This window comes from Pithys albifrons, chromosome 18 (assembly GCF_047495875.1).
Source record: "Pithys albifrons albifrons isolate INPA30051 chromosome 18, PitAlb_v1, whole genome shotgun sequence".
NCBI lineage: Eukaryota > Metazoa > Chordata > Aves > Passeriformes > Thamnophilidae > Pithys > Pithys albifrons.
Window position 1 is genome coordinate 6,362,119 of NC_092475.1, and position 21,828 is coordinate 6,383,946.

The following is a 21,828-nucleotide window of genomic DNA, read 5'->3' on the forward strand; positions in this document are numbered from 1 at the left end:
TTCTATTTTTTTCCCTCATTCTTGTCCTAAGCAGTCATGTTCCCCAAAGCACCAACAGATTACATCCAGCCATCAGATCAAAACTGCAGGAGCTTGGCTGAGCCAGTTTGATGACACCTTCTCCTGCTTTTACTACAACAGTACCAGTACCTGAGAAAAGAAGAGAATGTTTCTCTGGTCAAAGACATCTCCTTCAAAGATAGTCATACCTCAAAGTATGAAGCTGCCTTGAGGAATACTGGACAATGCTTAGCACAAATCCAAGAGCAGACTGCAAGCAAGAAGGGGAACACATATCTGATAGGTGCTATTGTAGGGGTGCATTTAGTCCTGTGTAGTTGATAAGAAATAGAACTACACTGGTCAATCAATGAGGAGGCTGGATGAAAAGTCAACTTCAGCAGCAAGTGTACAACCATCCATATTCTGAATGTATAGAATTTATATTGCAAATCCAGAGCATCCTATTCTCATTCAGATTGGGAAGATTAATTTTATGGTAATTCAACACAGTTAAAAGAACTCACTGGGGTTTTACTTACATGTAAGTATATTCCTTGAGGTTTATGCAAACTGATACACAAAGGCTCCTTCTGGTGGACTTCGGCAGCATTATCCAAGAGGTTGGAATGGAGCAGCTGCAGATCACCAAACCAAGTGTCCTGGATTCCACAGAAAATGAGAAGGTGATGCTGCAAAACTATCCAGGTACAGAACTATGTAGAAATAGTCCCTGCCTGAATGAAGGAAGGAAAACCAAATTATGGCAGGAAGTTATACCTTTGGAAGCACAAGAACAGGACAGAGATGAGGAAAGAGTAGCAAGGGAAATCTTCCCTGTTTCTTGTCCTCTGCAAAGCCCCAAAGTCCTTTCTGTTCTTGTCGCTTCCTTGGAAGTGAAGCTCTGTAGTGCTCTCCTTTTATACTTGTCTGAGCATCAGCCTTTCTTCCCCTAGAGTCTTTGGAGAGTTGGGTTGAGACATCTTAGATCTGATCAGAAAGCCATTGAAGGATCTCCCTCATTTCTTAGGAAACTGATGGGCTTTATTTTTAAAATGGAGCAGGACTACAGAAGGGCTCTGACCTTTTTCAGTTTCTGCTGTTGCTTAGCCAAGACTTCATTGCTGTAGGGCAGTGCTCTTCAGTTTTGCCATGGATACCCACTTGCTGCTTATTGCCACAACAGCAGATGAAACATCCCCCTTCGAAGCTGCACAGTTAAATAAGTTAGCTGGAGAGAGAGAGGGATCTACTGTGGGAACCGTTTGCTTTGTTAGTTTTACTAATGCTCAGTCTGGATGCTGGCCACCAGCGAGGCCGTGAACAGGAGCGGTGCTGGGAGATCTTGAGGGAAGCTGCATTCAGGGCCATTTGGTTTAGGTTATAGCAGGAAATTCTGCCTCTGGGCCCCTTGTCTCAGATTTTCTGCTTTGGTGCCCTGAACACACTATAACCATTGCTTAACCTGGAGCTGCTGCCACAACAAGAATTAAAAAATAAAAATTATCCTTCTTTGGGCCACTTGTAACAAAATAGTTGAGCAGAGGATGTTCCCAGTCAGGACTGATTTTTGAATAGACTTTTGCTCTGTAGGAATTTTCTAATAGGACTATTTCCCCTTCTGAAATATTTCAGAACTGAGTGAATTCTGTCTCCTTTTGCTGGCTACACTAGCTACACACAATCAGACCACCAGCTCTAGTGGGCAGAAAATGATCTGGTTTAGTGTGCAAGTAACCTGTATTAAAAGAACATAATAAGATGTCACATGGACATTGGTAACTCTGGGACTGAGAGAACAACCAAAGGAACACCTGACAAAAGGAACACTCTGCTGGACCACAAGCATATTTTTAAAATTGTGGCAAAAGTGTCATTAGAAGTCGAGTTCTACTTCTCCAAACCTTCCTGCCTTCCCACTTGATGTCCCTTTGCACAATTAAAGTTGTGTCTGTGCCATGACAAAGCACAAACTGAATCATGGTAACAGCTACAAGATTCCTGAAAAATAAAACAGAGGCTTGGGAGAGAAATTGCAGAGCTCATAACTGCTTGTAGGATCTTGCCACAGGAAAGCAGAGCCTTGGATATAAGTTTAGATTAAAATAAAGGCATAATATGGCCCATGAGACTAAGAGGCTGTGCCATCACATTGCTCATACACCTGCGACTGCCAACAAGGACTTGTGCTTTTTCTTTTGCCACCACCACCATTTCCTATGAGTTCCTTGGAGAGGCTCAGCACAGGAGGTCATCACCTTTTCTTCCATATGCCCTTGAGCAGGTCATGCATGTCAGAGGGGAAGAGTGAACCACCTGTTTGGGACCAGGAGGGACCACGTCAGCAAGGAAAGGTGCCTTAGTGGAGCAGCGGTGAACACATTCTGCAGCCACCTTGAGTGGTCACACCTACATTTATTGGTACTCTTTACTCTGCTCTTGTGGGGAATTTCTCCTCCATGATCTACAATGTGCTGTTTATCCAGGTGTAAGTCCTGGGAGCTGTGTGTGTACAGACTCTACCCAGCCTTTGCAAAGCCCTCTGGGGAGCTGGGATGACACTGCACCAGGGACACAGCCGATGTATCCAGGCCTGCCAGCTGGGGATTGTCACAGTCTGACAGCAGGGAGCTGGGCTGGCTTTCTGAGCAATGAAAATACTGCCCTTGATTAGGATGGTGGCTTGTTTTCTGGCATTGTTGGCATCTCTGCCAAATAGTTTTGTCATCGTCAGTATTGTAATGTCTTGGCCTGGGGCAGTGGTAACCCTTGCCTTTCTGGTGACCCTGGGGATGATGCTCTTTGGCCTGTTAGTGAATGACTAATGAAAAGTGCAGATCTTCATATTGCAACTAAATTATGCAACAAATCCAGGAAACCCTTCACTAGCTGATCTCAGTTTCTTCTTTACTTTGTAGAAGGCAGGAAAGGGATGATAAAGGGTTAGAAACAGAAAAGTAACAGGACAAAGCAAACAACCCATGTTAGTTTCTGAGACCAAAGTTTCTACCTAGATTTTCTACCACAACTCCTGCATTGACAGTAAATGATGAGGAACAGAAACTATAAGATAAAGAGAGGCCCAGCAAACATTTTCCTCCTAGGACTCATCAGGTGATGTCAGAAGAACATTAAATATGTAGGCCAAAATACTGCCCATTTCTTCAAATTTGATACCATGCAGGGAGATTCTCCTCAGGAACAGGCTCAGGTATCCCCATATCTGAAAGGCAGAGTTTGGGGAGAAGTGAAAGATAAAGAGATAAAACCTCTTGTCATGACCTGCTAAATGCAACCTCAAGAAAAGATACTGTTCTTTCCTGAATTCCTGCACAGAAAATCTTGTCCTATCTCTCTCAGGCTGGGATTTAATTATCAAAAGGGTTTTCCTCCATTACAAAGGGGTTTTTTTTAGAAAAAAACATTCCATTTGAGCCAAACTGCAAAACTTACATCTCAAAATAGTTGAAAAAATATTTTTGCTATTTCAATTTTATGTTGCACTTTGGGAAAATATTAATTGTAACTTCATACTTTTGTTAGCATTTTGAAAAACATAAAACTACATTTGAAAATGAGCAAGAAATCATTTAATGTTCTTTCAAGGAAGGAAATTCACTTCAGGCACTTTGAAAAAGCATTAATAATTTTTTTTTCAAATCTTTGTGGAGCTGTTATGATAAAACTAAGTGGTATTTTCTGATTTAAAAAAAGAAAACGCCAGAAGGCTTCTAATAATCTTTGCCAGAACTGCCAGGGCCACATCCCATGACCTTTTCATGGGAGTGCACGTGACCCTGGTAGTACAAACTGAGCAGGAACTGTCCACTCACTCCAACCAGGGAATAGGACACAGAACAACATTAAACAAGATGTCTCAGCTCTGGGACATACAACACAGTTGTATGGACATAACAGGCATTCTTAGCAGTGAAAGAAAAGTGACTCCAGAGCTGGAGCACATGGATGGCATTGGGTCAGACCTCAGCTAGGCCCTTTTATCCAGCTTTGCACAGGTAAGCACACCCAGGGCTCACCCATGGGTCACTTTTTAACCTGATGGTCCTTTTCTGCAGGTTCCTGTACTTTGGACGTTACTAATATAGAATCCTCTGTCATGTCACATCCAATGAGATAAATAATTCACCTGCTGTAATATCACCCTTCCAACTGTGATACTTTTTGAAGATAGGTAATGCCCACAAGGAACCTGGCCAAGTGCAGAATACCATACACACACAAATATTGGCATGGTATGTAGTTAACCTTCTTCAAAGGTTGTGTTAGAAACTCTTGGAGCCTTCTAGTTACCATGTCTACTCTATTCAAACACAAAGCAGCAAAGATTCGTTGCAGTGGCTCTGAACAGGGCAGGAACACAATTGAAATGTCAGGACAACAAACCAACATATATCAGCACTGGATACAGAAGGTATATCCATGGAGCCTGGAAAGGTATTTGAAAAGAGAAACACAGTTACCTGGACTGAAATCTGAATGATTCCAGCTTCTACATGATCTCAAAATGCTCAAAATGGGCCTTTTAACAAAAAAAAGTAGTTATGATGGTGCCACAAGTGTAAAGGTCAAAGCTCACTTGGGTAATGCCATCCAGTTCCCGACAGTCCTACACCCACATCCAACTGGCTTGAGCATCACAGTCATTGCTGATGAGGAAAAGCATCAACAGCTCAACTCAACAGGCAGTTGCCAGCAACACGATGTCCCCAACATTGCAACAGGACAATGACATCAGCTGAACATGACAAGTGAAACAAAGGCAGGCCATTTCCTGCTAAATCACACGGACCAGTTCCTAACTACATCATGCTTTTAGTTAGTGGATAAGCACATAGAGAACAGTGTAAGACAATAAAGAGGGCATGTATTACATGCATTTTCAGAAGGACACAAAGGCTGGCAGATCAGTTGATCTGTGTTTTTGAAGTCAAGCTCGTGAATGAAGTGTATGGATCAGTACTAAACCAGGAAACCCATTCTGCTTCTTAGACTATGATTTTCCTTTTGCCAGCCTGGGGGTGCCAAGGCCAGTACTACCTTAAAGGACATTTTCACCAACCTAAAAGAATTAAAAACAGCTCTTCTGATGCCTTACCAGATGGGCAGTCATGACAGAACTGTCCATGAAGATAAGGAGGCCTATTAAGAGTAAGGTACTAGCAAGGAGGTTACTACTGGTGGACAATTCCCTGGGCCAAGCAACGTTCAGAATAGTTTGGAGAGTTCCATCATCGCTCTCATCTCCCTGCTGCTGTTGGCAGGACCACCAAAGAAAGATGACCTCAACCATTGTGAAAGACACAGGTCAGCATTACAGAACAGCTCCAACTGCATCACACAGCCTATGGCTGAACAAAAGCTCCATAGGAGAAGGGTTCAATGAAAAAGGTTTTGCTAAGCTGTTCTCTTTAAATAGACCTCTCCCATCTTTCTGTGGTTTTGTGAAAACCTGTTTCAATCCAGTGAATGGAATGCTACATGCTCATGTTTGAAGTCTGACAACATTCAACAGATGTAAATGTTGCTCTTTATAATTATATAGATACTGTTCCATAATTAAACATTAATGCTTAAACAACCAGCTACTGTCTGCAACCCTGCTGCTACAGACCAGGAATGAACATTATGTAGAAAAGGGAAACCTCCAAGGAAAAGAGTCAGGTATCTGCAGAAAGCAATTACTTGTCAGTAAATGATACCTGAGTCCATATAAATCCCACTCTGTGTTACAGCATGAGCATGGCAAAGAGCTTTCCTTCCAAAGAAAAAAAGATTGTAAAGATTGTACTTGAATTCTATTTTTAGTTGTTTGAGAATAGTTTAGTACTGCATTATCTGTGCCCTTTATGAGTACAGTAATCATGGTCTATTCTAAACAAAATGTGCCTCCCTTTTTTGTAGATTAGTAGTTACTTGCATTTTAGTCTGGCAGAAGAAGGTGACTGAACCAACTGCCAGTGGGTCAGAAAAGGACATTTGAACCTTTCTGACACAACTGGAAGTACCTTTAAACGGGTTGAGGAAAATCACTGGAGTTTTGCTTTGTAATGTTTGAAGGAACTGAACATCACTCCCCTTATCTGGTCCAGTGAACCAACAATCTCCATTTAAGAAACATTAATGACAGAATGCATTCCATGTCAAACTACAAAGCATTTGTTCATACACCATCAAGGAGAGACTTAGCTGAACAGGGTATTTAACATGCAGTTTCCAGTATGTTTCTGTTGCTACAACGAACCCATAGCTAGATATCAGGATATCCACACCTCACATATATAAATCAGTTATTGCCTGCAAAAGATACACTGGGCAGTAAAGGGTAAACTTTCCCTAAGCACAGTTAAGAGTATTACCTTAATCTTTTATCTAGGCCTGCTTTTCAGTGGCACTTGATACAGGAGCTGTGCCAAACACTTCCTTGAATACATAAAGCCAGAGATTGAGTTACACAGGGTTGAAGATCTATGCCACTAGTAAGACAAAAGCTCCTATATTACCTGGCACATGCCTGCTAAATTATTGAAGTGTCTCTTCAAACTGAATATATTCACTGGATAATTAGTCAACAGAAGAAAACGGTCTCTCTTTACAAAGCTAATGTTGACAGGTACTGTATCTTTTGTGCTCTGTAACAAAAAGCATTTGCAGAACTGATGCAACACAAACATTTGGAATTACTCGTCAATGCAAGTGTTCCCAAGGCACGTGGTGGTCCCCTTTGTGATGCTGCCTCAGTCTCACGTTACCTTACAACCAAGTCCCAAACAGTGTGAATGGCTTTTAACGAATGTGGCACCCTCCCCATTTCAGAAGTAGGTAAGTGCTACAAACACATGAAAGTTTGTTTTGCATTTGAGGAAGGAGCAGCTCAGAGTGGCAGGTACCAGCCTGACCCGATGCTGTGCTCACCTCTCTCAGGTGGGACCTACCTGGGGTCGTGCAGACAAGGCACTGCCACTCTTAACTCCTCGTGCTCATAGCTGATATCCCAGTGTGTCACTCCCGGGGCTGTTCTCATTGGCTTGTTTCCTGCTGAGAGCAGGAGGATGGGCCCTGCACTGCCTGTGTATAAACCTAAGCTTACCGGGAAATATGAATAGGTGGTTTTCAGCTGTTTGAACATAAGCTGCAGGACAAAGTACACAGTTCTACCAACTCCATCTCACAGCCTGAGGTGTGAAAGACAATATTCTGTCAATGCAGATACTACTGGGTTTTTTTTCTTTTAAGTTATGCCTGTTACACCTGACACAAAAGGGACAGACAGTGTTTTTAGGGATCTTTGTCAGAATGAAGACAGCACTAAATTGTAGGTACAGTTAAAGCTTTCTTAAAGAAGCTATTATGATTAGCATAGCACAGAATTTATGACTACTATGGCACAGGATTTCTACAAGAAAAATCAATATAGTATCTGTAAGTAGAATAATGCAGAATTTATAATACAAATTATGATTTCTTATCACCTTGGCTCTCTGCAGATAGGAGGATCTTAGTACACATAATAGAGACTTGAAAATCATGTCATAGTCACTCACTCAATCCTGAGGAAGCAGAGGATGGCGGAGACATCTGTGGCCACAGGGGGTCCAGAACTAGTTTGAGTTCAAGTTCTCCACTTAAGATTTCTAACTCCCCGATTTTATGGACAGTGCTCTGGGTGCTGTTACACCTCCCTGTTCTGTAATGGGATCATTAACAGCACCGGGCTGGCCGGGTGCCTGGGACCTTCAAGGCCAGCAAGGAAGGGAGTAACCGGCCTGGAGCCCAGGAATCTTGGGGCCAGCAGGGAGGGTAAGAAGAAATATGTGTGGCTGACTTGGTTCACAGGACCTTCAGGGCCCGATAGTGAGGAAAGGGGAACAAACAGATGACAAATAACCGTACTTTGCATTGCAGCACACGTGCAGCAGCACTGCCAGCTCCACACAGAGCTCCAGCGGAGCCCAGCGCCGCAGCCCGGGCTGCAGGGAGAGCGTTCCTCAGGAGCCACCAGCACTGCCATCGCCTGGCACGGCAGCAGATTTACAGCAACGGCTTGAAACTCGAGCATTTTGTGCGTTCTGCAGCTGCTGGTGTAGGGAATATCATCAGGAGGTTGTTTCTGTTCTGAATTTGTTCCGTCCACTGCTGTGTGCTGCAGAACCAAGGAATGATTCTCACCTGGCTGGTAAAGCTGAACAACCCAGGGGAAATGTTTTGCACAGTTCACCTCTATCAAAGACTCTTGAAAGAAGTTCAATTACCCCAGACTGCAAATGACACTTAGCCAATCTGGAGACATAAAATCATAAGAGCATTTCATTGTGCTCTGGTTCATCTCTACAAACAAAGTAGAAAAACCAAATCAGAAATAAGTGGTTTCTATGATTTCAAAGACAGTGTGAACCTTGTGATAGAGTTTGACACAATTTGTCCAAACACCACATCTGCAGACAGCACTTCTTCACAATTAAATTGAACCAGGCCTAAGCAAGTTTTACTGAAATGCCCCTCATAAACCTACCCCCAGCTCGATCTCAAATCCCTGTCTCTGGAGAACAACTCAAACTGACCCGTTTCCTGGCCTAGGTGCTAAGCTGGAGTACTCACCAATTCAGTATTGCATTTCCTCTGACAGATGGTGAATTAAGACACTGCCTGCCTGCCATTGTGCAAACATGTCTGGTTTTATTTGTGAAAGGCTTCAGCAGACAAACTTTGCAAGTGCTTAGTTTTCTGAAATATACTTCATTAAACCAACCTGCAAAATCACTCACACATGAGAGTAGCAGGAGGAAGCTCATCTGAAAGTACTGTAAAATGTTCCTATTTTGAGGGCTTAGCTGAGTTGCTCTTTATGCCAGAGCTTATTTTCCTGCAATAAAACACAAGAATTGAGAGCAAATTTTCAAGAAACTAATTGAAATAGGCATCTTACATTCTTCACTAGTTTTTTGGACAGGTCACTGCCACAGAATAGCAAGTTAATACATTTCCAGAAATGCACCAACACTTAGTACTGTGTGTGAATAAGCTCTCACTTATGTTTGATGCTTGAAGGGATGCAGCTGTGTGTACTTTACAACCTCACAATAATTCCAGGGAGGAGTAAATTGCCAATGTGTTCTCTTAACTTGGGTAATGGAAAACAAATCAGTTCAAAGTGTGACTCTCTCCTCACAGTTGGATGAATCTAATATGCACAGCAACATAATGGAAAATATGCCCTTCTAAAATTAGTTTGAACAAGTAGCAAGTGATGACTAAATAATTCTGAAGCCTCACTGACAAAGAAATCGAGTCCAGCAGGAGAGTAACTACTCAACATATCAACACCTAACATGCTACAAAACAAGATTTAGCAGCGCTGGCTTTCATGTCCACTTAAGTAGGTTCAACTCCATGGATCCCATGGAAATGCACCTGCTGAACTAATCTATCTTCTCTCACTCATTCAAGTTGTTGTCAAGTATTTAAACTAAAAATACCAGATCTTCTAAAACAAAAAACAATGATACATTCCATTCTTCCCTGTTTACACCAGTGGGAGTTCTGCACACATCAACGATCACAATCCACTTAAGTCTTGAGCCTGCAGTTGCCTGGTGGTATTCACTTGCCTGGAAAGATGTGCTAACAACCAAAAATTGCTGCAAAACAATCACAAACTTAGGGAAAAGAGTCAACAGAAAAGGAAAGAATGTTTGAGGAAATGACCAGCTACTGATACAAGTGCTGGGAACTTTTTCCTATCTTAAAGAAAACAAATAGTCCATGAATGTGAAATCTAAACCCATGGAATACATACGGGAAACAAGAAAAAATGATCTTGAGAAATGAAACATGGAAGAGATTATCCCAAAACAACAGCAGAGTATGTAGCATGGACTTTGCTCTGTGCCAAACAAGAAATATCCACTCAACAAAAACTGATTTAACACTGTACAGGGAAGAGTCTGAAGTGAAAGGACAGCAGGGTGGAGAATTTCAAGAGTGATTCATTTGTATTGAAGACAAGTTGTCAGGTGTTCAGTTGTTTAAATACGAAGGGCCTTGATTCATTCTCAGAAAATAAAAAGACCTTTCACATCAGTTCTCCCAATTCTTTGACACAAACCCACAGGAATCATTCACAGTGAAACAGCAATTGGAAAATGCATTTGATTCCCAGCTCAAGCAGCTGGAGGAAAAGGACCTGATTTTCAGAAAACGCCTCTGATTACAGTGGTTTTAGAGGTCAACACACCACCTTGCCCATGTTATTGTAACAGAACTTTTGAATATAAAAAAGCATTTAGCAAAAATTTTATTTGAAATGCAGCAGGAATCCATAACCATAAGCCTTAAAACATAACAGTTTTACAGAGATTTTGTACAATATGACATTTATTTCTATACATGCGCCCCCCTTTTAATTCAGTCATTATCAAACAAAACATAGCCAGGAATAATAAGCATTCACTTCTAGAAAGAAAACTTTGGCATGTATACAACTGACTAGCTAAAAGTAAACAGTGGTAGATTCAAGTCAGAGAGAGACCCACTTGCTTTGTTTCACAGCATTTTTGATCAGGATGAAGCTCTCTAGTTAATACAAAAATTACTGTCTCCTTCAGTCCTGAACAGCCTGTGACAGGACAGAACCACAGTTAATTACAAGACCAACTTTTAACTCTAAAAAAGTGTCAATTTCATACCAGTTTAGGTCACAAGAATTTTGCACACATTGGTTTGGTCATGAATAAAATCTTTAATGGTTTTCTTATGTTACTGAACTCTGTTACTGAACATTTTAACACTTGGCACCACTGGCAGCTTCTCCTTTGAACTAGAATAAACATGAGTGGCTCAAAGTTTGTGACCTTTGCTGAAGTGTTAGAAAAAACTAAACTAAAGTTTGCACTGGGCCCATCTTTGTCTTGAGTTTCTGTCACTGCTGTTGGCCCCTTACATACCTTCTTATTCAACTAAAAAAGGAGGGAAAACAATTGGCAAGGCATTTTTTCTGGCATACAGCAGAGGATGCTTCCATTTTAAAAAACAGAAAGCAATAAAGGAGCCCTGAATTATTAATAGGAAAAAAAAGCCCCCTTTGAGAATTACTGGTGATTCTTCAAGTACTTACAAAAAATACAGTATTTATACAGCTTCTCCAGAACTATTATAATTAACAAATTTTAATGTAGTACTAACAAAATAAATCCATAGATACAAATGGTTGCACTCCAACGCAGGAATATCCACCCAGATGTTGATTTTGCTGCAATTTCATTATTGCTGTGGAACAGAGAGTGGTTAACTCATGTCATTACAAGCCTCTCTTTCTTACACACTTCAGAGTATCTAATCTGAAAAATGTCCTCCAGCAAGTCAGATTACATGTAATACAATTTTTACAGTTCCTGCTAAATGTTTGTGATCCAAAGTCGACTGACTGTGGTGCAGTAGGGCACAAAAGGCAGAAGAGCAGAGGCAGGAACAGCAGAACAAGTAGAGTATCACAAGTCAGACTCTACTTCTTATTCCTGGGCTTTAGCTCTTCTGCTGCATTTCGCAGAAAAATGTAGTTTTTCTTCTGTGGATTATAGAATTCATGACCCTGAAAAGAAAAAAATTCTCTTTTTAGTCTCTTCAAACGAGAAATATCAGCATTACCTTAAAATTTAAGAAAATGGATATTCCATTAGTTTGGTTTCTTAAGGTTTAATTTTAAAGCCTTTAAGATGAGATATTGGACCACAGCAGTGGATTAGAAAGAGCTTACTATAAATAAGCAATTATAAGAACTGTGCATATAAAGTAATATTTAAGGGATGTTTATACATTTTTAAAATGTAAAAAAAAAATGAGCACATATGTCTGAAGTTTTACTTTACAGATGCAGCATAAGAACTCAACATGATTTTTTTAAAACCTTCAATGGCCATTCAGCTTTACTTTATATTTTCTGTCTTTCAAATGACACAAGGTCACATCTTTTCAAAGTGAAGCCCAAGTTCCACAGGCAACTGCAAAACGATCTGTTCCCCAAGTGCAGATGCAAATATCTCTTTTGCATATTGGCATTATTTGCATACACATTACCAGCTCAATGCCCAAGTATCCAAATCAGGGAGAGTAACCACTAATAATGGGATGCAGGTTGGAAATTACCAACGCTATGGACAGAAATGGTTCTGGGAAGGAAGTTTAGTACTTAACACCTACTGGTTTTACTACTTAATATTGGTTTACAGATGTGAAAGATATCCTGGTCCATCTCTAGCACTGCAGTGAAGAATTTATCTTTCCTGGCATCAATGAGTTATCTTACTTTGGAAAGAAGACTAGATACAATCCAATCAATTAAAATTTTCCTTTTTTATAGCACGTAATTGAGTTAATCTGTGTGATTTCTGCATTCATTTCAGTCAAAACCACAAGGAATATTGTCCTCAAAGCACCATGAAAATCAGTTACATTTCAACCTTGCTACTCTCTCTTCTTAAACTATTAAGAAGTACTGATTTTCCACTTATTTGGTGTGATTCTCTTTAATCTATATTGTTAAGTTTGGAAGAGAAACACATAAATAAGCACCACCAAAAAGCCTCATTAAGTGGTAGTAAAAATTCAGCACAGGGCATTCAAACATGGGGGTGTTTATAATCACAGTTAAGAGCTTTTCTTCCCTCCCAAGCAGCAGAGCTGTGCATTTCAAAGAGATCTGTGGGAACCTGTTAGGGTTCCACATTGCCCCAGGACACTGCCCAGGGCAGAGTGTGTGTGAGCAACCACTTCTGAATCATGGAATTTACATTCTGCTCATCCACATTTGCAGAACAGCACCATTTAGCAATCATGTCCAGCTGAAGCTAAAACTCCAAGAATGTACAAGTTCAGTGTTAAACTTCATCAGGTGTGCAAGTATGAAGACGAGCCCAAGCCCTTCTCACCTTTGACCAATCATAACTGGAAGCATATGCAAATATATTGCCATTATGGTTGAAACAACAAGCAGATATTGGCTGGTCAAGCTGTTCCGAGGTTTTTAGCTTTGTCCGTGCATCTTTATCCCAAAAGCTGAATCTCCCATCAGATCCCACTGTTGCAAGAGTACCATGGACAGGGTGAAATGCTATCCCATTTACCTGCACAATCACAAAAGATACCATGTAAAACACCTCTCATATGAACAACTGAACACTCACAAGAGATGTGCTAAAGCCTTGAAAGAGTAAATACACAGGAAAAAGAAATTTCAACTAGACAGAGCTCTTAATTTTATAGAATGTCTTCAGATAAATTTTTGGAGAAAAAAACAACCAACAAAAATACCAAAGCAACAAGAAAAACATTACTTTTTTTTAGTACCTAAAAATTCAATGCATAATGGCATTACACCACTACATTAAGTTTTGTTTCAGTATCTGCAAAATTAACAACTGTCAACTCCATTTGTTGGTGATTTAATGAAAGGCTGATCTGGTACTTATTTTATGGGAAGTACAAAAATTTGCCTTTCCTCTTACATTAGGACTGTAACAGGTCTTCAAACACATGTCTATGACAATTTTAGGCAAGATAAAAGGTTAAGGAGAACAAGGAATTCAGAGCCAATTTTACATTAGGAGTGTAAACTCTACATATGACACAGAGGCACATGTTGAATACTCACAGCATAGATGTCCTGAGGTGCTGATGTGTTTGTTCCATTTGAGCGATGGCATTTAAAAGTGAAATTATCTTTTGCACTGGGAGGGAAGTAAAAAAAGGAATTAAAAATACTTTTTTATATTCCTTATTTTGAACTGAGCAATACAGAAAGGATGTTTTATTAAATACTTACGGATTTGGGGGGTTGATATAATGAATAGCCACTCTTCCTTCAATACTTCCAAGGGCAAATCCGGTTGGTTTGTTCACTTTATCTTTAAAAATAGCGACACAGCGATGCTAAATTTGAGAAAGATATAAAGGTGTTTTAGACAGAAACTTCTTTTCCACAGAGACACAAAACATCACAGACATCAAAGTGAAGCAAAACTACAAACAAGATTCAGATATAGGTCAAATTCTGTTGAGAATTTGGGCCACAGTATCTGAATTTCTAAATCCTTGTGAAGATCAGCAATAGATCAATGGCAGACCAGGTCATGTGCCATACTAAGAAAACTTGGCTTTGAAAAAGTGCTTGTTTTTACCAAAAAATGTCAAGCCCAGAATGTCAACAACCTGTAGAAATACACTCATAATAAATACTATCATTTACCTGGTGTTTAAGAGGAGATTCTATTCTTCTGAATTCAGAAGGCTGGTTCTCTAACTGATAAACTATCAAACCCCTTTCTGCAGTGGCCACAGCTGCCATAGGATGAACCTGGATAAGGTTGGAGAACAGGTTGGAAGAGAGACACCTGTGTTAACAGCATAGCAGAGAACTCTGTTACTTCACAGAAAACCCTGATGAACTTAAAGGAATTAGGAGGGAGGGAAATGGGAAGAATAGAAAGAAAAAAGTTCATTTGTAGACATATCTTCAAACTTAACAAGTCAGTTTTTCCCTGCTACTGTGAAATTAAAACATGCCAAAAATCTAATTATTAGCTGACCCTTCCAATGTTAAGTGTGACAGTGATATAAAAACTTGTCCAGAGCTAAAGGTCAGTCCTAGTGCTGATTTAGTTTTGTAATGGTAAAAGAACACTAAGTGTGTATGAAAATCCCCATTTTCCAGAGCCTCACGAAGATGATCAGATTATGTTCTACTGCTAAAATCAGAGATCAAATACTAACAGTATTCAATACTACCCCAGAGAAGCCCCCAAACCTGCCATTTATTCCTACTCCCAGTTATCCCACTGACACCAGTTTCCTGGATCTCCTGGCTTACCACATCTGCACAGTAACATCTTTCAGGGAGCTGCAGTGTCATCATAGGTGTTGGTGAGCGGGTATCCCAGAACTGATGGGAACAGAAAAACAAACAAACTTACACTGGGAGCTGAGGGTATACTCTTTAAATTAATTCAGTAAAAATAATATAATTGGCACAAGTTGTTTACTCTTGTCTATTGTCAGAACAGTGCAACTCTCTGTGAAGTGAGGCCTTTCCACTAATCATTAGCATTTAATAAAATATTTTCACTTCACATAAATAGTTTCATACACAGATTACTATCACACTTTGTGCCCATTTGTTCAGGTAAAAATCATACCTTCAGAGTTTTATCCCAGCTTCCTGTCATCACACAGCTGTAATTTGGTGCTTTAATCCAGTGGATAGTCTTCACAGGAGCATCATGCTGACAAACAAATGACAAACACATACAATTACTACTATAACAGGCTGTGTTTCTTGTTTATGCTCCTCATATTTTTGTATTTATTTACACTTTTTATCCATTCAAGGAAAGTGATCCATGATTTTAGTCATAGCAGTCAGGATAAAAGTTTATCATGACCTTTGACATGTTTGTGCTGTAAAATCACTCACATAAATAAAAAGGTTCCTGACACAAAGGACTACAACCAAATCAACCTACAGCAGAAATATAAATTATGAACAGCAGGGCTTTATTTTTAAAGGATATTATCCACCACGCTAAAACCAACACTTTTTAATGCATATTACATTAAACTAACAAAAACCTGAGCTTCTGGCAACAGCTACAAAAAACAAGCCAATGTTAATTACACCAACAAGATTTTAAAATAAAGGTTGAGAATTTGAATTTTATCACCTCAAATAAGATACAAGCAGCAATCATTAAAGGGACTCTCCTTAAATTACAGAACTGGTAACTCTTTTAAGTCATCCTAACTACATGTTCTATCAACAGATATTAACTTCTAAATTAAGAATGTAAATTATGATCCCTGTTACTGCTGCATCTGAAAATTGGCATTTGTGACAGTGAATTCAATAATATGTGAACATTTTTCCCCTCTAATGCAGCAGGGTGACTTAGTGAGAACCACTGCAGCAATGGAAAGAGTTCTCTAAAGTAAAACAGGTGCACAGGTTATTCCTATCACTTTGATCACCTATTCAGGTGCACTTCACTCTCTCTAAAATACAAAAATGCTACAAGAAGTAGATTTTAATAAAAAATGGAAAAGGAAAAAGAACCACCTAATAGTTTGCGGCTTGCTTACTTACTTGTGCAATCTGAATTGCTTGATTACTGTTGAGATCCCACATTTTGGCAGTTTTATCACAGGAAGCAGTAAATACTTTACTCCCATCCTAAAAAACAAGAATAAGACCAAGGGATTCACTGGCTCTATTATGAAGTATCTATGAGAAAACTGCCCAATCTTAGTCTCTTCTAGTAATAGTGTAACATCAATATAACACATACTGGGACTGCAAAACAAAGAAACAAAAATGAAAACTTATTTATCACTGGATGTCACAAAAAAAGATAGGTTTTATTTAGCTTTAAATACATTCTTAACTTTTAAACCCACTTTTAACCTTCTTAAGGCCATGTCAGTCTATCCCATCAGGACACACTTAGCACAAATTCACAGCAATGGAAGGCCACACAATAACCATGGGCTGTATCTACACGTGGCACTCATCTGCCTGAAAACCACATCCCAATTTATTCCGAGTTTTGGTAAAAATTGTGTATTTGTTTTTAAATACGAACATACATCACTCCAGCAGGCATCTAGTACAGGCCCTGTGTGCATCTGCTGAGCCTTTGGAATTGTCTGTCCATTATCCTGAACTTCCCAGCAGCGAACCTGTAACAGGAGAAGAGATGTAACATAGTAACATGAACTTAAGAGACTCATCTTGAACATCCCAGCCATAGTTTATCCAGTGGAAAATGTGATTATAAACACCCAGGTTTGTAGTCTTTTTCAGAATTAGCAAAACCCTATTTCCTCTGACTATGTTCCTTTCACCTGTGCAGCCAAAACTCAGCCCCAGACCTTCAACTTCACCTCAGGAGTACCTTAAGAACATGTAACACCTCACCATGCTGTCCTGCCCAGAATCCTGAACCCTCAGCTGGGCAGAAGCTGCTTGCTGCAGGCCACCAGCCAGCAGATCAAGCACAACAGTTAAAAAACATGCCCACATTTGTCTTCCCTCCCTACTTTTGCCACCCGGGATCTTGCCCTGCAATCCAAAAAATCTTCAGTAACGTTGCATGAACTTAAATCTTTTTGAGACTACACTATCAAACTGGTTGCTTTACCAGCTTTGTCAAACTCAGTGCCTTGGTACCAGACACCAATTTCACAGTTCTTCAACAATTTATATTTTCAGGTGCCCTGGCACAAGTTTTTAGGATCCCCTTTTGCAGTTTAGGCACCAATGCTCCCACTTTATCCACTGTGAGTACTCACATCATTGGCCCACGATCCTGCAATGAGGAAATTACCCGGCAGCGTTGGTGGACTGAATGCCAAACAAGAGATGCTGTCATCAGGTGGAGATGTAACCTCGATGTCCTACAAAGGACAGGACACAAAAGAAAATTTGCCACATTTACTGAGATCTTATTCCTCCTCCAGGGCAGGTTCCGAGGCAGTGCCGTGCCACACCAGCACCCAGCGCAGCCCAGCGGTGCCCAGGGGGCTGACACACGCACCTTCATGGGGTTGTGGTTATCTGCGGTGGTGCTGCCGAACATGCTGGTGCCGCCGGCGCCGAACCCCGACGTGGATCCGAACAGGCTCATCTTTGCTCTGCAAACAAGGGAAAGGCTCAGGGAGCCCTGCAAGACCCTCACCAAAGCCCTGCAAGGCCCTCTGGGGCGTCTCACCGCAGCCAGTACTCCAGCACGGCCCTGGGAAGCACTCGGGGAAATGTACATATGGCCAGACTTCGGGAACGAAGTTTTGGGAAGGGCTCTCCCCACATGGGTGTGCCCTTCCAGCCTGCGCAGTGGATTTTTTAGGTGAGGCACAGCGTGCACAGAACTGGTCCCACCGTTTAAGTCCTGAGGTCCATCTGCCACGGCCGAACCGAGCCTGGACGGTGACAGTGAAGTCCTCAGGACTAGAACCTACAGCCCTCGGTATTCCCATCATCCAAGTACTAACCGGTGCAGACCCTGCTTAGCTTCCGAGATCTGACGGGATCGGGCGTCAGGGAGGCATTTAACTGCCTGCGGGGATATGCAGACACCCCATTAACCACCTCCCGCGTGGCCGCTCTGACGGGATCCCCCTCGGGCCGTCCCCTGGCGAGAGCCAACCCCGCCGTGCCCCTCGCTGGCCCTGGGCCCGCCCCACGTTGCTGCCCCTCCGCCTCACGGCCCGCCCGGGGGTCTCTGCCCACCCACCCGGCACCAAGGCCGCGCCGCTGCGCGGGGTGCCGCTCCCCTCCGGCGGAAGGCGGAGCGGCCCCTGGGGTCCCGCAGGAGGTCGGAAGGGTGCGGGGGGCAGTGGAAGGTCGGGAGGGATGCGGGGGACAACGGGAGCTCCCGCAGGGTGCGGGGCCCGCGGAGACCCACCGGCGGTGCGGGCCCGCCCGGCCCGGAGCCCTCAGCGACGCGGGACGGCCGCGCCTCCTGCGCAGGCGCCGAGGGCGGGGCCGCGGCTGCGCACTGGGCGGGGGCGGGGCCTTACCGGAGAAGAGTCGGGTCGGGTGTGAGGGAGAGGAGTGGGATGTCAGGGAAAGACTCTTCCATCAGGGGGTGGTGGGCACTGAACAGGCGCCCCAGGGTTTGGGCACGGCCCCAAGACTGCCAGAGCTCCAGGAGCGTTTGAGTGATGCTCTGCGACACAGGATGTGACTCCTGGGGATGGGCATGCGCAGGGCCGGGGTTGGGCTCAATCCTCGTGTGTCTCTTCCCACTCGGCATATCCTGGGATTGGGTCTCCTGCTCCAGTCAAACAACACTAACCCTTAAGAACTGCCCCAGCTATTTCGAAAACTCATTCTCGTGAGGGTAAATCCTTCCTCGAGGCCGCGCACCTGCCCTGGCCCTCCTGACAGGGACCTTCCCGCTGTTCCCTGGTCTGACCTGGAGACCAGCCCTGCCTGTCAGTGCCATTGTGCAGTAAATAAAAAATATATCAATTCGAATTGAAGGCTGGTGGAACAGCAGTAAAAGCCCGCACTAGATAAATCTACTGTCTGTCATATCTGTGCTGGCGACTGTAGTGCTGATTTGGAGGGATTCTCAATCTGGCCTCACATAAAAATTAGTGTACACTTTAATCACAGTTTTCTGTCCCTTTTTACTGGTTTAGAGCCAACTAAATAAATAAAATGAACAAGGGATTCTGCTATGATGTGCATCATTAACAGGATTGTTTATTAAATTCTTAATCAGTAACATCTGCTTTCTTACTTATTCCTTTAGGACAAACAGTAACTTGGTTGCTGGAACGTTTATAGCTGCTTGAGAGATGCAGTAATAAAGAATTAGAATCTGACTTTTTGGTCTGAATTCACAGTGAACATGAAACCCCAAAATGATGTACTTAAAATAATACCCAACAGGAGACGTGCAATAAATTCTTGACAAAGTCACTCCTCTCAAACATAAAAACCTTGGTACAGCATCATCTTGTGCTTTAAGACAGGGCAAAGCAATTCCTGGATACATTTTTGAAGTTAACATTTTTCTGGCGAGAAAGAACATATTTTGTTACCTTTTCTTTGTGTACTATTGCATTTGGCACTTTTACACTACAGAAACCACAGAATGGAAGCAAGAGTATTCTGCAAAAAATCATAATTTCTAGTATGGTTTGAAAGAAAAAGAGGAAATTATAATCTAGATACAGTGATAAAGAAAATTAACAAGAAGCTCACAGATACTCCTCTGTCTCTGCAGGGTTTTTTCTAAGAGTAGTCAACAAAACAAATCAATATATAGAAAAACATTTCATTTACAAAAGAAGGTTCACAGCCATCCACCAAATTGCAGTTTGTTTGGTAAATAGACTCTGGAAAGGTAATCTTGTGAGAGAGAAGTTAACACTTGAATTTCAGCCTTCAGTTTAGATGCTGCCATAATTTCCAGCTAAAAAAAAAAAAAAAAGAAAAAATATTAATGTGTGATTCTGTAACAGCCTGATCTGGGGTTAGGTAAGGATTTGTGTAAGAATGACACTCATTGGGTGTGCAAGTAGAACTGTAAAGTCAATGTGACTGAAAATGGTGCTGCAAAGTCACTGAGCTGAAATTTCTTATTGTGTGTTGCATGTTCGTGTGCTCTCCATTGTTCACCTCGTAGGAACACCACAATTTCTGAGCAGCACCCGGAAGGAGAAGGTACGCAACACCTTTTCTTCCATTCTGATCATTTCATACAATATGTGCTATTTATATTTTTCAACTACAGGCAAGATTAGAGGTCTAGTACTGACTAAGGAACTGCTTTAAGCAGTTATGGCAGGAGAGCTTGAAATGCTTCTGTGAGCCATTGAGTCCCACCGGTTCAGAGACATCCCAGGCTTTCCCAATCATTCCTTCTTTTAGGGGTGCAAAACCTTACTGGTTCTGCTATACCAAGAGCTTGTCAGGCAAAGGATTTGTCCTGTGGGGAGTAAGAAAGAGGAAACAGTAGGTTTATACACACTTCTTTTTTCCACAGTGGCTGACAAGCAATGTAAGGTCTCTTCTGTATACTTGCTAACTTTTTTTGGTCTTGCTTTGTGAATGGAATCAGGGCATCTTTGCTTATGTTTAATCTGAAAAGAAAATAAACCTCTTAAATTTTCTCACACACTTAAAAATGTATTTTTCCAACTTATTTCTTTATATTAAGCCAAAATAATGGATTTAAACGGATTTCTGTGCAGTAAGTCAGATTGCATTTCCTGTCTATGAACCAGAAGAACCCTTCTGTTTCTTTGGGGAATAACTAACCTCTTGAGATCAGAGGGAAGGAGACCAAGCCACTTTATAGATGGAACGGTGAGATGATGGGCCTCAAAAGACATTGACTGAAACAAGAAAGGTCAGCTATAACATTCATCCATTTTAAGTCATTTGAGATTGGCTGACAAGGTCATGCTCAGGTTGTGTTATAGAGACATGTGGGTATTTTCACTCTCAGAATGGCATAGCAGAGCACAGAGGAACTGAAGCTTATCATGTCCCCTGGCCAGGAACCCCTTCTTTGCTAAGTTTGCACCCTTTGGCCTGTGATGGATTCCAGGTCTAGTCTGAACAGTTTGGTTTGGGTTTTTATGTGACTGATTGCAAAAACCCCAGAAAACAACCTTTGACATCATCAGTGTCTTAGAGTTTTCTGAAGTTCTGAGTTTTTTTTTAAAACTTTGGGTGTTCTTTCTCCATTTCTCTACCGAACAGTTCACCCTTCTGCTCCTGCCCTCTGCCTTCATGCCTTCACCTTTGTCTGCCTGCCTCCCATATTGTGTTCCTCTACCTCATCTGCAGCCATGTAATGTGATAATACTACTTTTTCCTTTTGCCTCTTCTTCCATAACATTCCACACTAGTAAAAGTGTCCCTAAGCAAATTCTCACTCCAGATCAAACACTTTATCAACATAACATGGTTTTGTGGAGAATCACCCATCTCACAAGTTGGGTCCTCCTCCTTCCAAGGTCCCTCCAGCCTTCATTCCTCTTCTAAGGCAGAAACAAAGTGAATGGAGAACCCTTTTCTGTTTGGACTGCCTGAAAACTGCCTGTGCTGCAGGGAAAAACTGTGAAATACAGTTAAAGAAACACCTGTCATTGCTCTCCAAGGGCTTTGTTTCTTGCAGGAAGAAGCTGTTTCTGCAGACATACAAGGCCTAGAAACTGTGTCTTTGTGTTGCAACAGAATGGTGAAAGGCAGTACCTATTCTGACAAAGGTTATAGCATTTCATACCTTCCAGCTTCCAGGCTGGGCT

General features: G+C 41.7%; 2 protein-coding genes across 2 annotated transcripts in view; both read right to left on the minus strand.

Moving 5' to 3' along the window:
- Positions 1-10,280: 10,280 nt before the first annotated feature.
- RAE1 (ribonucleic acid export 1) lies at positions 10,281-18,536 on the minus strand. The gene is made up of 12 exons (XM_071573085.1): positions 18,465-18,536; positions 17,598-17,694; positions 17,353-17,457; positions 16,648-16,740; positions 16,148-16,234; positions 15,204-15,290; positions 14,879-14,950; positions 14,258-14,365; positions 13,835-13,941; positions 13,664-13,739; positions 12,942-13,136; positions 10,281-11,605 (listed from the first exon to the last, which is right to left on the minus strand). The coding sequence occupies exons 2-12, from the start codon at positions 17,685-17,687 to the stop codon at positions 11,519-11,521; spliced, it is 1,107 nt and encodes a 368-aa protein (XP_071429186.1). The 5' UTR covers positions 17,688-17,694; positions 18,465-18,536; the 3' UTR covers positions 10,281-11,518.
- A 757-nt stretch (positions 18,537-19,293) lies between these two features.
- The window catches only part of SPO11 (SPO11 initiator of meiotic double strand breaks), a 136,348-nt gene continuing 133,813 nt past the window's right edge, over positions 19,294-21,828 (minus strand). The window contains exons 15-17 of the mRNA XM_071572569.1: positions 20,834-20,910; positions 20,544-20,655; positions 19,294-19,985 (exon numbers count right to left, since the gene is read on the minus strand). Coding sequence (XP_071428670.1) covers positions 19,866-19,985; positions 20,544-20,655; positions 20,834-20,910 — 309 coding nt within the window. The 3' untranslated portion in view covers positions 19,294-19,865. The remainder of the gene's footprint in view (positions 19,986-20,543; positions 20,656-20,833; positions 20,911-21,828) is intronic.